Here is a 12,763-nt window from a genome sequence, read left to right as displayed (position 1 = left end):
GAAAATACTTGTTACCAAAATGGATAAAAAAAGTATATCTAGAACTAAATTAAGTCCAGATACATCCCCTTTTATTTATTTTGATGACAAGTATTTTTGGACAAAGGGAGTATTAGTTTACATATGGTTATTGCAAATCTCATCGATGGAAGCTTCCACTCACTCATGTTTGAGCTACTCTGTTCAGAGCTTTTTCTTAGGGTATCCTTCTAAAAAAATCACTTTTTCGAGCAAATTTCAGAGATCTTTTCAGCGAAATTAAGGAATACTCGTACTTTCTTTTAAAGGACGTACTTATTTAGGCCTGTTCTTTTTGTAAGGTTATTTAGGCCTGTATTAGAGCCTTGCATTACTGGGCCAACATTCCACCTACTCCCCCGTCTAGCCCAACATTACTAGGCCATTCTTTCTCCACACGAGAAAAGAAACTAGATTCTTTTCTCAGAGAAAAAAGAGAAAAAAAATCTAGAGTAGGCCATCCCCTAAAAAAGAGCGTATGATTTCTTCATCAAGAAAAAAAAAAGAAAACAAATCTGTCGTAGGCTCGTTCGTCTGCACCGGCGCCGGCAGGGTCTCGTCGGACGACAGGGCCTCAAAAAGGCTCGGAGAGCTACGCCGTCGCCGGTCGCCCCCGCCTCGGGTATTCGGCGATGCAAGATCCGCCGCCGACGGGGGAAACCCCAGACAGTACGCCTCCTTCTCCCCCCTTTATCTCTCAACGATCGGTAGTAGATTTGTCCCAGCGTATGCTCAGTTGTTCTTGTTCGCCCCCTTTAGTTTTCCTAGATCCATTCGACGGGGTTAAAAACTGATCTTAGTCGTAGTCTGTTTGTCTAACTCCGCAGCAACGTTTATTCTGGGCGCAGTTTTGTGGGGGAATAGGAGGATAGAGTAGCCTTGCCCTTGAATCCAACAGTTTTCAGCGTGAACGTGGATTTGTCCTTGAAGGAGCGTTGATTTGCCAGGAAATATTCATAGAGATAACGTAAACGAACTGGATGTATGTCAGTTTGCTTGTGAATTGTACCCCACTGTTTTCTGTACTCTCATCAGTCACCATGTGATGTATCCCAGGTGGACCGATTGCTCCAATGTGCAATCCAAAGGGCTCACCCTCCCAGCAAGATGATGATTCTCGAGGTGGCGAAGTGATACGATCATTGGACGACCTTCCAGAGGTATGAACTGGCGACATAGATTGCAAGTAAATCACCATTGTGTGTGCTAGAGGCGTGCACAGATTTGGATTGCAGGGAGATACTGGTCGGCTTTTTCTTGACGAATGAACACCTACAATAGTTATGTTAGGAAGCTGTACCGGTTTTGACTACCTGAGCGCCCGTTTAATGTTTTGTGACTATGCCAAAACACTGAGCACTTGAGTTGTAAGTCTCTAACCTGTTTTCTCGGAGAGAGAAAGTGTATACAGGCTTCAATGAATCGGCTGTCCATTGTCTTTTTCTTAACTGTTCACATTAGATAACTGCTTAATGCTTCCAGTAGTAGTGGAAGCTTGAATTACCCTTTTTTCTGACATAGAATTTTCATTTTTTATTTATTTATACCCTATCCAGATTTACATTTTTTGTTTTCGCTTTGTTGCTATACTTGGTCATTTGTTATACCTAATTGTATCACATTGTATAATATAGCATCATCCTATGGATATCTGAATGTTGACTGACATAAATGCACATACATAATTCTTGTGGACTGCCATATGCCTGTAAGATTGCAATTGTATATTCACACTTCCTCAAAAAGCTCCTATATAGTCCCATTCCATTGGCCGCAATTCCGTCCCAGTGCATGGCCTGTACTATGTAAATGTCTAATACAGCAAGTTTTTGCATATCAGTTTATAAATTTCTTTTGTAACCCTAGTTACTATTCTGCTGTGCCTGTATCCAGGATATCTGCCGACGTATTCATACCCGAATGTCACTGCAAAATGCTGCTCGCTTGGCTTGTGCATCACACACATTTCGGAGATCATGGAGATGCTATCCCAACCTTGACTTACGTCAGAGAACACTAGGTTTGATGGAGATCACATCAGCAAAGTTGACCATATTCTGCAAAATCACTCGGGCATTGGCATGAAGAAACTAAGGATTGAACTTTTTGACCGCGACAAGGTTGATCCCTGTTATATCAGTAGCTGGCTTCGTGTTGCTGTTACAGCAGGAATTGAAGAACTCACCCTTTATCTGCCCGCTACCCCTGAGGACGAAGCATACTACAGTTTCCCATACTCGCTTTTATTTAATGGGAGTGAAAACTCGATTCGGTATCTTGACATAGGCATCTGTGCTTTTCGTCCCACGGCTGGGCTTGGGCGCTGGAGAAGCTTGGCAATTTTATCTCTGAGTAATGTGCTGATTGCTGACGATGAGCTAGAGGGCCTTCTTTACAATTGTGCTGCATTGGAGCATTTGGGACTCCTGAATTGCCCGGAGATAGTTTGCCTGAAGATACCTTGTCTGCTGCGGCGGCTTAGGGTCCTGAGAGTGTCTTTATGCAGAAATCTTCAAGTGATAGACAGCAATGCTCCAAATATCTCCATTTTTCACTTCTCTGGTAGTTTAGTATCGATTTCATTCGGAAGTGCATTGCAAGTAAAGAATGTACACATGGAGTGTTTAGAATTTGGTCAGTCCAACATTGTCTTGCATGCTCGGACCAAGCTTCTGTCCTATGCACCAAATGTTGAAACACTTGTCATATCATCGCCTAATGAGGTATATTCTGAAAGTTTAGATGAGTATAGACTAGCTATTTGCATATAGTAGCTGACATACCTAGCAATATAATTAATCTGGATATCTTTATGCAGATGACCAGTACACCAACGCTATCTCGCAAATTCCTCCACCTCAAGTACTTGCATATTTCTCTAATTGGAAATGAAGCTATTTCACCAGATTATGATTATCTTTCTCTGGTTTCTTTTCTTGAAGCTTCTCCTCGCCTGGAGACTTTCATCTTGGAAGTAGGTTACTCCCATCTTGCAAGCATACCTAGTGTCTATTGTGGAACTGCTGATGTGAGAATCTTGACTTTTCTATGTAGATACGTCAGCCTTGCATGGAGCATGAGTCAGTTCTTTGGAATGCCCCTCAACTGAGGCGACTACCACAACAGTGCCACACCAGCCTAAAGAGTGTGACGATAGTGGGCTTCAGCTCCGCAAAGAGCTTGGTCGAGTTGACATGCCACATTGTGGAGAACGCGACATCGCTCGAGCGCCTCACCTTGGACACTAGTCATGGCTGTCAGAGTTCTGGAGGGTGTAGCGTCAATATACCTCAGAGAAGGTACTATACGGAGAGTGGTGCCCTCGAGGCGGCCTCACCTTACATGTGCATCCCAATGGGGGAGGATATCATCATGGAGACTGTCAAGGCGCGTTTGGCTATCAGAGTACATGTCACGGGGAAAGTTCCCTCCAGAGTGATGTTAGAAGTCGTGGAGCCTTGCAGTTGGTGCTTCGGTGTTGAAGATGTAGATGCCTGATTAGCATCTGTTGTGCATGTTGAACCATGCCAAATTGTATTGTCTATGACGCGTCGTCTTTTCCAAACCATCAGAATTGCTTGATGATAGTTGTGTGGTTTTCATAGGTTGTACTTTGTTTCTTAAACTATCAGAAGTTCGTTAATGTTCAATCATGCAAAACTATAGTAATGTTTACAGCAGACAGATGAGGTCGGGGAAATGAACTGAAAGCAGGCGGTCGCACAAATTTTTGTTGCTTCTCCATTTCCAGACAGATTAGAGGCCAGCATGTTATTTACTCGTGGTTGTTTTCCAGAAATATTATACTCCCTCCGTATCAAAATAAGTGTTTCAAATTTGTATAAAGTACAAAGGTGAGACACTTATTTTGGGACGGATGGAATACTAATATGTGCTAGTGATAGTGCGTTGCATTTATCAGCTGCCTTTGAATCTCATTGATTTTGTGCATGCATGACCGATATATAAGTTGAATTCTCCTAGTGGTTTGAGAACAGCAAAGCCTCCTACTAAATTCTCTCTCACAGAGTTGTATTTCTTCCTTCCGTGGAAATCCTGCTGCAGAAATGTTAGTAATGTGCATTTTGTTTTGTGTTCCAACCAATCTCTCTTTGATACTGGAAAACCAGACTTTAGGTGATACTGTGGGTAATACTCCCCCCGTTCCTAAATATTTGTCAGATTTCAACAAATGACTACATACGGAGCAAAATAAGTGAACCTACACTAAAATATGTCTATACATTTATATGTGGTAGTCCATTTGAAATCTCAAAAAAGACAAATATTTAGAAACAATGGGAGTAGTTTCGAGGTTTTTTAATATGCTGAATTGCCATTTTACTCAAACGGACAAAAAACATGTCCACAGTCAAAAGAGAGTTGCCCATGAGTGACGCCATGCTTAAAGGTGGACACGATCCAATATTCCTTGGATAGACCTAAGCAAATGACCATCCAACGATCAACCTTTATTCACTCAGATCAAAGAAATTAGAACATACACTGATACACGAACCGCAAAAGTCTTTAATCTTTATCTTTATCTTTTATCTTTTTTCTAATATTAAAGGAACGATTGTTTCTCCACTTTTTTCGTCTACAGTCAAAATATTTAGAAACGGTGGGAGTAGTTTCGAGGTTTTTTAATATGCTGAATTGCCATTTTACTCGAAAAGACAAAAAACATGTTCACAGTTAAAGCGAGTTACCCGTGAGCGACGCCATGCTTAAAGGTGGACACGATCCAATATTCCTTGGATAGACCTAAGCAAATGATCATCGAACGATCAACCTTTATTCACTCAGATCAAAGAAATTAGAACATACACGAACCACAAAAGTCTCTAATCTTTATCTTTATTCTTTTTTTCTAATGTAATATTAAAGAGACGATAGTTTCTCCACTTTTTTTGTCTAACCAAGATTTCGTACATTGAACCACAAATTTCGTATGTCACGTTGTTCCTTAGTGTTTTTATTTTATTTTTTATATATAAAAAAATTAACAGCCAAAAGTGAGACAGCATTGAGGGTCGAACAAAAGAGCTTCTGGTTTCAGGGCTAACGTGATAGCCACTCGACCAGATGGAGCTTGATTTTACAATGGCAGCGCTACTCTATAAATATGTACGAAAGCTTATGAGTTTCTTTTTGGAAAATCAGCCAAAAAGAGGGGTCGCGTGGGAGGATCGAACAAAGGACCTCCAGGCGACTGGTGGACGTCGTACCCATTTGGCTAGATGGTGTAAAGTGTTTAAAGTAGCGCGGGTCCATAAATACACACTGAATTTGTTTTATTATATACGGTAAATATTTTTAAAATATTTTTTTAACTGGCAACAAAATTACGAACATTTTTATAAGTGAATTTTAAAATACACATTGAAGTTTTTTAGTATACGGTGAATATTTTTCGAGTACACACTGAACATTTTATAATATACGGTTATTTTTTTCAAATGCACACTGAGCAAATTTCCTATACACGATGAACATTTTTCATATACAGCAGAGTTTTCAAATGTATGGTGAACCTTTTTTTCTATACTGTGAATTCTTTTTTTATTGTGTGAACCATTTTTGACAACATGAATAATTTTTGGAATTTTGAACTCTTATTGAAAAGATACAAACATTTTTGAAGAATTCAAATATATGAAAAACTGAAAAAAAAACTCATACAACATTAGTTGGACATAAGGTGCAAATCCCATACATTAACCAACTACGCGAGTCAACTCTTATGGAATAAAATGAGCTACATCGTATTTATACACTACAATAGACGACATTCTTTTCGTCCCAATCCCAAATGTTCGCACTCACACTTGTGCTAGCTTGCAATACTAATTTTTTTTGTTATTTTCTTTAAATAATCGTAGGCTCAATTCAGATTGCAACCTGAAAGTATTATGGAATCTAATTATAGCTTCACCAATCAACAATTACTAATAGGATTCAAACAACAATGCTGGCGCCACATATCCAAATTAAGGCAAGTGCACACACAAGTTGAATGTCGTGTTGAAATAGAGGAAATGGACTTGCACAACGCGCGAGGTGGAGTCTTTGAGTCATGCTTATTAGGCTAGATGGATGTGATATTATTATTTGTTTCTCCGTTGCAACGCACGGGCATATGTATTAGTATAACCAAAAGTACATCCAGAATCCTTTGAGTCTCAGCTTTTCCACAAAACTTCTGGCGAAAGAACTGGAGAAGACCAAACCAATACCACGTCTTCTTTTCTTCCGAACTTCAACAAACGGTGTAATTTCCTTCTTTTTTTCTGTTTCTTATAGGCAAAATGCTGAAATTTCATAAAAAACGCTGGAAATTTCCATTCTTCGCCTAAAGCGACGAGTTGTAGCTATAACAGACTCGCTGGAAATTTACTCCCTCTGATCCCACTCGGGCAGCCCAAGGCTACGAGCGGTTTTAATCTCTAGCTTTCACTGGTTTTGTTTTCGTCTGCACCGCCGGTTTTCACCCATTTTCTTCTACTCCCTTCAATCCATATTAATGACTTGCTTTAGTACAATGTAAAAAAACAGCGTCAATTAATATGGATCAGAGGGAGTAAATTATTTTAGTTTTTTTATTTCCCTTTTTATTTGTATTTTTCATTCTGGTTTTTGTTTTCATTCTTTTTAATTTTCTTTTCTTCTTTACTTTAATAACACATGATTATTTATTACTCTATGATTTTATTTTAAAACAAAAATTAACATATTTTAAATTTTCATGAGCATTTCATAGATTTATGAAAAAAAATTCCTGAACAATTTTAAAATCCATTGATATTTATTTAAAAATCATAAACATTTTTCAATAATAGGTTGATTAAATCTTTTAAAAATCAGCAGTCGTTTTTTTAAGACCCACGAGTTCACGGTTTTCTAAATGGTCTTGGCTTTCTTCTTAAGAGTGTAGCATGTCTTTTCTTGTGCACGAGAGCCGCATGCAGGCACCCTAATTGGGCCCACTACATCATCCACTTTTAGCACCAGGCGGAGAACACAATTTCCCACCGACGCCACCTCTTTAGACCACTAGTGGTTGGGGCGCGCCCGTGGCGCGCCGCCTGAGCGAAAGCTGGGCGGTGCCAGGTTGGACGCACCCCTTCCACTTTTCTGTGTGTAGTACTTGTTGTTATTCCATCAGACTCAGGGCACAGGGAGATGAAGTTTCTAACTGAAATAATAAGACAGTTGTGCAAAAGCAACACATTCAGAGAAGTTTCTAACTGAAACAATAAGACAGTTGCACGAATGCAACACATTCAAAGACTGGACTCTTAGAGGTTACATGAATGATGATATAGATGATAAAGCAGAGGCATATTTCCTCACATCATACGATAGAATTAAAAGGTCTCGGAGAAACAGGAAACACGGCACATGGATTCTATGCATAGACGTTGGTTATGGCCGTCAATGGCGCGTCCAGAGGCGATTAACAGCGAGACCACATGGACTCTTGGTGGTCCGGTGCCTCTTCTTTGCAGCCTCAACACGAATATCCTGCAACCTCACCACGAAGAATTATAAGCCGCAACTTCATATGCCCATACAATTTGTAGTTGCTTAAAAAAACAAAGCAAGCAAGTACTCGGGAGTTTTGGTGAAAACACATCTAAACAGAGGTGAAAACTGGCAAACTATACATCCATTTACAACAGAGCAAAAGGAAAGAAAATTACACATGATTAAGTAATATAGACCACTCATGTTGTGAACAAAGAGCAGACTAACTGACAGTGTGGTAACTAAATCATTTCATCCCTGATACTGATTAGATGCCAGTTTCTTTGACTGCCAGTACCTATTGGTAAATTAAACTATTAATCAGAGGCAATACTTAGGCAGCCCAATTACTTACCAGATCATTGTACTTACACTTCCTAATCAGATCACCTAATAGGAGATACTATTAAGATTATGAAACATATGTTGAAGTATATGGAGTATATCATTTAAGGGAATTGGCTTGTTACCGTATACGTTCTTCTGCTGCTTCCTGCACATGGCAGTCCATATAAGCTTAGCAGGCTTGAGATGGTTGCAGAAATAGCGCTTGCACTTTGAGTTGGACAAAAGGAGGACCTGATTTTGGATACACGCAAAGAATGCGCAGCATAATTTTAGCAAATTTCTACTTATTTAATTCCATTTGCACTAACGATATGGGCATACAAGCTTACTCGAGAGTATGAATGGACCAATCTGATACATTCCCCGGGTATATCTTGGCACCACTGAAACGGCAGAGCCCTGTCCTGTATAAAACACAATTGCAGCCAAGTAGATAGTGGCTAGCAGTTTCACAAATCTTTAGCGCTCCCACACAACATCAATGATAGTAGCATACTTGAGAACCATCCTCTCTGCCCTGACAAACTTTCAAAGCTCCTCCTACAAATAAAATGCAAAGATATCAACACTTAAAATACCAACGAATATCATCAAGCATTGCCTCTAATAACACAGCTTGAAAGACAAAGCCTTGCAGAATGGTTGTTGCACGACATATTGAAGAGACTAAAAAATTGAACTAAACTACAATGCATCATTATAAGTTTTATTAAACAACATGAACAGCTCATAGGAACAATGTACAGAGCTGGGGACACAGTAAAAATCTCAGGCACAAGAGTACATTAAACATAACCACAACACTCTTGAGACGGACCACTCCTAATTTATCAAAGTCAAAATACCTATTTATTTTGTCCAATACTACCGACAAGCTAAGCTAGATGGGGCTCTGGAATACCATGAAACATAAAATGTACAATGTCAAGTAATGCACACACATTGCCAGGTCCAACAATTAACCAAAGGCTCAATAGTAATCAACACATACATTTTCTCTTACAAAACGTGGCAAAGAAATTGATGCCAAATTGCACTTGGCAGTTTTGTGGGACTTGTGAATTCATTTATCTCGGTACACAGGAGGGAAGAGTCAATTTGTGCCTAGATTTTGCTTTATTTTTCTGCTGAAAGTGTCATGCACATCATCAAAAATAAATTGTGTGGACACATCATGTACTTTTAAAGTCAAACTATTGGAAGAGAACACATGTCTTCGGGGACTCACAAAATTTAGAGAAAACCTTACAAAGCATATATGGTGTTCTTGTTTCTATTTGTGCCTTCAAAATGACAAACCAAATGGATTGTGTCTTGTCTTTACCCTGAAATTGTGTAGTAAGGTTATTACATATTGTTAGTCACTTAAAGAAATATGTACATGTAGTCCGGCTTACTTTTCTTTCCTATTTCTTGTGTGGGTTATGAAACTCATCATCCAAGCAATCAGCCAAACCTGGAGCTTCACAGGAACAAAATAACTACCATTGCTCAGTATAGAAAAGATCGTCAGCACAATTTTCCTCCTACAAATTAACCAAGGGAAAAAGGAATTGTGAACAAATTAGCAGATAAAAAGGATTAACCGAGGGAGAGGGCAAGAAAAAGCATACATATTCAGTCCATGGGGAGAGAAGATTGAAAGGGGGGGTTCTGGAACATGACCTGCAGCTAGTTGTCCTCAAACCTGCAACTAAACCTGGTAATAGTTTGTAATCCAAACTAAACCCAGGCCAAACCATACATGTATAGGTCCAGCGATCAAACCAAACCAGACCAAATTGCAAAAACTACAATCCAAACCAACCCAAACTGTATGTATTTTCAAGCCAAATCCATCCAGACCATTTTCTACATACAGTTTGAACCCAAAGTTTCAAACCATGGGTCACTCAGCAGCAACTGGAACGTTGAACCCCAAACTTAACCTGTACATACAGAACTACGAAAGATACGAGGCACGTACGAACAGCGGCTAGCTTGCTGTGTGCTTGTAGTCTGTGCGTGTGCACCGAAAGAGCAGATGGTGGCGCCGGCCGCGGAGACGCTGGCCATGATCCTGACGGGAGTCTTCCAGTTCCTCATCAGCTTCGTCTCCGTCGGCCACATCGACAAGGTCGAGCTCACTGCCATCTCCATTGTCAACAGCGTGCATCTCCATTGTCAACAGCGTCATCGAAGGCCTCGGCTCTGAGCTCCTCGTGTTCTGCATGAAGGAGCTGACTTTTGTCACCGGAGATCTCGGTGATGGCGGGGCGGACGCATGCTCATGTGGCTCGTCTGCGACGGCGGCGGCTGCATCTAAACCTAGCGCTGGTCTTGCCTAACGGGGTGAGGTCAAACTGGTCGCTATATTGGTTTTTATCCATGGACTGAAACGGTTTGAGACCAATTTGTCTCCGTCCAGACCAAACCAACCCAATCTATTAATTACAAAAGCCCACACCAAACCAAATTATAATAGGGGCTCAACCCATTTCAGCCAAACCAAAGCAGCCCAACAGCAAAACCAAATTGAAACTATGGTTCTAGACCAAACTATTCACAGGTTTACCTGCAACCAATGATAGATGTTTATTTGTTGCAAACTGTCGTTGCCTCCACCCTCTCCTCAATCCCCTCATCTTCTTGCCCACCCCGCTGCCACACCGTCTTTGTCCATCTTGCTGCACCGCCTCGTGCTCTCGTGGATCTCGCTGCCACCGATCCCTTGAAAAAATTCAGGCATACAAGGAAAGGCATACATGGATGGATGGACCTGCTAGTCTAATCAGTCGGAGTGGACTTCTTGATTTGGCGTGGAACCGAATCCCACTCACGCCACAACAAACCGTGACAAGAATTATGGCATGGAAGGAGTAAGTAGTAAAGCGTAACCAGACAACAAAGATGAAAGGTACATATAAATTATAAGTATATAAGAACATACAATTGGATGGGCAAGCAACTCCCCGATGTTGTATATGTTGTCACCCAATAAAGCAGCAAGTGAGAGGTCAAATGCCAGGTTCTGCAGGTAATTATTGGAAATCAAAAACAGCAACCATCAAATCTAATTTTTCATGCTGAAGGAGCAGGCAAGCAACAATACCTGTCTGAATGGTTCTAAAAGTGACTCCACTGTTGTGTATGCAAGATAGAGAAGAGCATTTTTATAAAATTCAGAATTGTCTTGACACACTTTATGGTACTGAGAACATAACGAATAATAGGTTGAATGTACTGAAGGATCAACATCGCCCATGCTATCCAAAGTGGTTTTACCCTTGTCTACCAGTTTCTTACACTCCTTTTGATTCCCTTGCTCAAGAAGAAAACTTGCAATCTGCATCTTCACATACAGAATGGGCTCTTCAACCCGTGATTCCTTGGTATCACGCAGCTTCGAAATTACGCCTTCGAGATAGCTTATACCAGCATCTTTATCTGAATACTGGCGTGAAACTACTACCGCGAAGTGAGAAGATTTAAGAAGATTGATCTTGACCTCAAAATCAGAGATGAAATGAGTATACAGCTGAATCAGAGCATCGCCTGCCTATACAAAAGGAAAAGACCACACAGTGGTGATAAGCCCCGTGATATGGAAAGCAATATCTCGAGAAAGCAACCAAATGTAATGCAAGTATTTCAGGAATCATGATGAAACTTTCAGAACAGAAAATGTGGTACATGTACATCTGTGACATATTACTATATTAGACAACAAAAATATTATGATTATACTTCTTCAGATTTTTGCGCTACTGAACTGAACCAAAGATGTAGGTACTTGGACATCTCTTCATCATAATGATCATAAGACTCATGATATTTGTAATACATGAGAAAAATGCTCAATATCTTCATCAGACGACCCGTGAATAAGAGGTCGCATAACATAACGAAGTGCAGGTCGTAACATATATAATTAACAAATCAAAAGAGTGAATTAAGACGCTGGTCTGAACTGAAGCAAGCCAGAACGTTTTGTGCAAGACACCCTAAAGGGACTTGGCACCAGCGAGTTTATCAGCTAGCTTCAGCCAAAGGGAGTCGCATTACCCACCTTTTTTTGGAGGCCAAATCGAGCAGAGGAGGCGGCGGGGGAGAACTGGACCAGGCCCCCTAGGAGGCCCTCGAGTTGCCTCCACTTCATCTCCTCCACTCGTTGTCGCCGTCGCCGTCGCCGCATAGGCGCTCACTGGAGGAGACCCGCATCGAGGCAGATCATATATAGATCGAAGCCGCCACCGCCATCTTCTCCTCCCTCTAGGCGACGAAGCTGGTGTGGCTGCATGGGAGAGCGGATCCAGTTCCTCTCCCGCTGGCTGGCGATGCTCGTGGCGACGGGTTAGATGGGAGAGGAAACGAGAGAGAGGGAGGTCGCGTGAGTGGGCTGCCTTCGTGGTGAGGATAATTGATGGAAGTTACCGGGGAGGTGTTCGTGCTTCTACTTTATTTTATGGTTGTCTTTTTTTTTTCTTTTTTTCTAATCTAATCATCTCCCCCTTTAATTTTAAGGGGGTATGGCCAGGTCTTATTTTGTTCCAATCAAATCAAGCTATGTATGTGGGAGCACGGATGGGCACATGTCGAAGGAGCAGGCAAGTCTCATCCTTATCTGGGATGGATGGTAACTATACACCCACCAATCACAGGGACAATATATACGTCGACGTGGCAAGACTCAGCGAGCGCCCCTTGCGCGACTGTTAATGGGTTTCATGCATCCACCCACACATTTTTTATTTTTTATTTTAGCTGTTTGTATTAATTTTTTTCTTTTCTTTTTGAAAAGGAGGTTAAACCTTCGGCCTAGTATCGGCCACGGTAAAGGTCATTAAAATAAATCATTTAGTGGGGATGAGTCTTTTAGGTATATAGG

General features: G+C 40.9%; 1 protein-coding gene and 1 pseudogene across 20 annotated transcripts; one reads left to right on the top strand and one right to left on the bottom strand.

The window, feature by feature from the left end:
• The first annotated feature begins 476 nt into the window (after nucleotides 1-476).
• LOC125509920 lies at nucleotides 477-3,753 on the top strand (annotated as a pseudogene).
• Nucleotides 3,754-7,240: 3,487 nt separating this feature from the next.
• Nucleotides 7,241-12,314, bottom strand: LOC125509919 (26S proteasome non-ATPase regulatory subunit 13 homolog B-like). Of its 20 annotated transcripts, XM_048674959.1 has the most exons (11): nucleotides 11,945-12,314; nucleotides 10,988-11,434; nucleotides 10,826-10,906; nucleotides 10,451-10,592; nucleotides 9,510-9,595; nucleotides 9,294-9,358; nucleotides 9,125-9,221; nucleotides 8,226-8,436; nucleotides 8,019-8,127; nucleotides 7,904-7,938; nucleotides 7,241-7,545 (listed from the first exon to the last, which is right to left on the bottom strand). In XM_048674959.1, the coding sequence occupies exons 1-7, from the start codon at nucleotides 12,068-12,070 to the stop codon at nucleotides 9,182-9,184; spliced, it is 987 nt and encodes a 328-aa protein (XP_048530916.1). In that variant the 5' UTR covers nucleotides 12,071-12,314; the 3' UTR covers nucleotides 7,241-7,545; nucleotides 7,904-7,938; nucleotides 8,019-8,127; nucleotides 8,226-8,436; nucleotides 9,125-9,181. The 20 variants fall into 20 exon arrangements, with proteins under 20 accessions (XP_048530916.1, XP_048530913.1, XP_048530915.1 ...); XM_048674956.1 differs by lacking the exon at nucleotides 7,904-7,938; XM_048674958.1 differs by lacking the exon at nucleotides 7,904-7,938 and having other exon boundaries at nucleotides 9,141-9,221.
• Between the last annotated feature and the right edge of the window lie 449 nt (nucleotides 12,315-12,763).

This window comes from Triticum urartu, chromosome 5, assembly GCF_003073215.2.
Source record: "Triticum urartu cultivar G1812 chromosome 5, Tu2.1, whole genome shotgun sequence".
NCBI classification, from domain to species: domain Eukaryota; kingdom Viridiplantae; phylum Streptophyta; class Magnoliopsida; order Poales; family Poaceae; genus Triticum; species Triticum urartu.
The sequence above is the reverse complement of the archived record's forward strand: the minus strand, read 5'-3'. Positions and strand labels throughout refer to the sequence as shown.

Coding starts and splice junctions, on each gene's coding strand:
- LOC125509919 (XM_048674959.1), bottom strand. CDS start 12,070: ATGCGGCGACGGCGACGGCGACAACGAGTGGAGGAGATGAAGTGGAGG. Junction 11,435..11,944: donor GATTTGGCCTCCAAAAAAAG/GTGGGTAATGCG, acceptor CCTTTTGTATAG/GCAGGCGATGCTCTGATTCA. Junction 10,593..10,825: donor AGTTGCTTGCCCATCCAATT/GTATGTTCTTAT, acceptor GATCGGTGGCAG/CGAGATCCACGAGAGCACGA.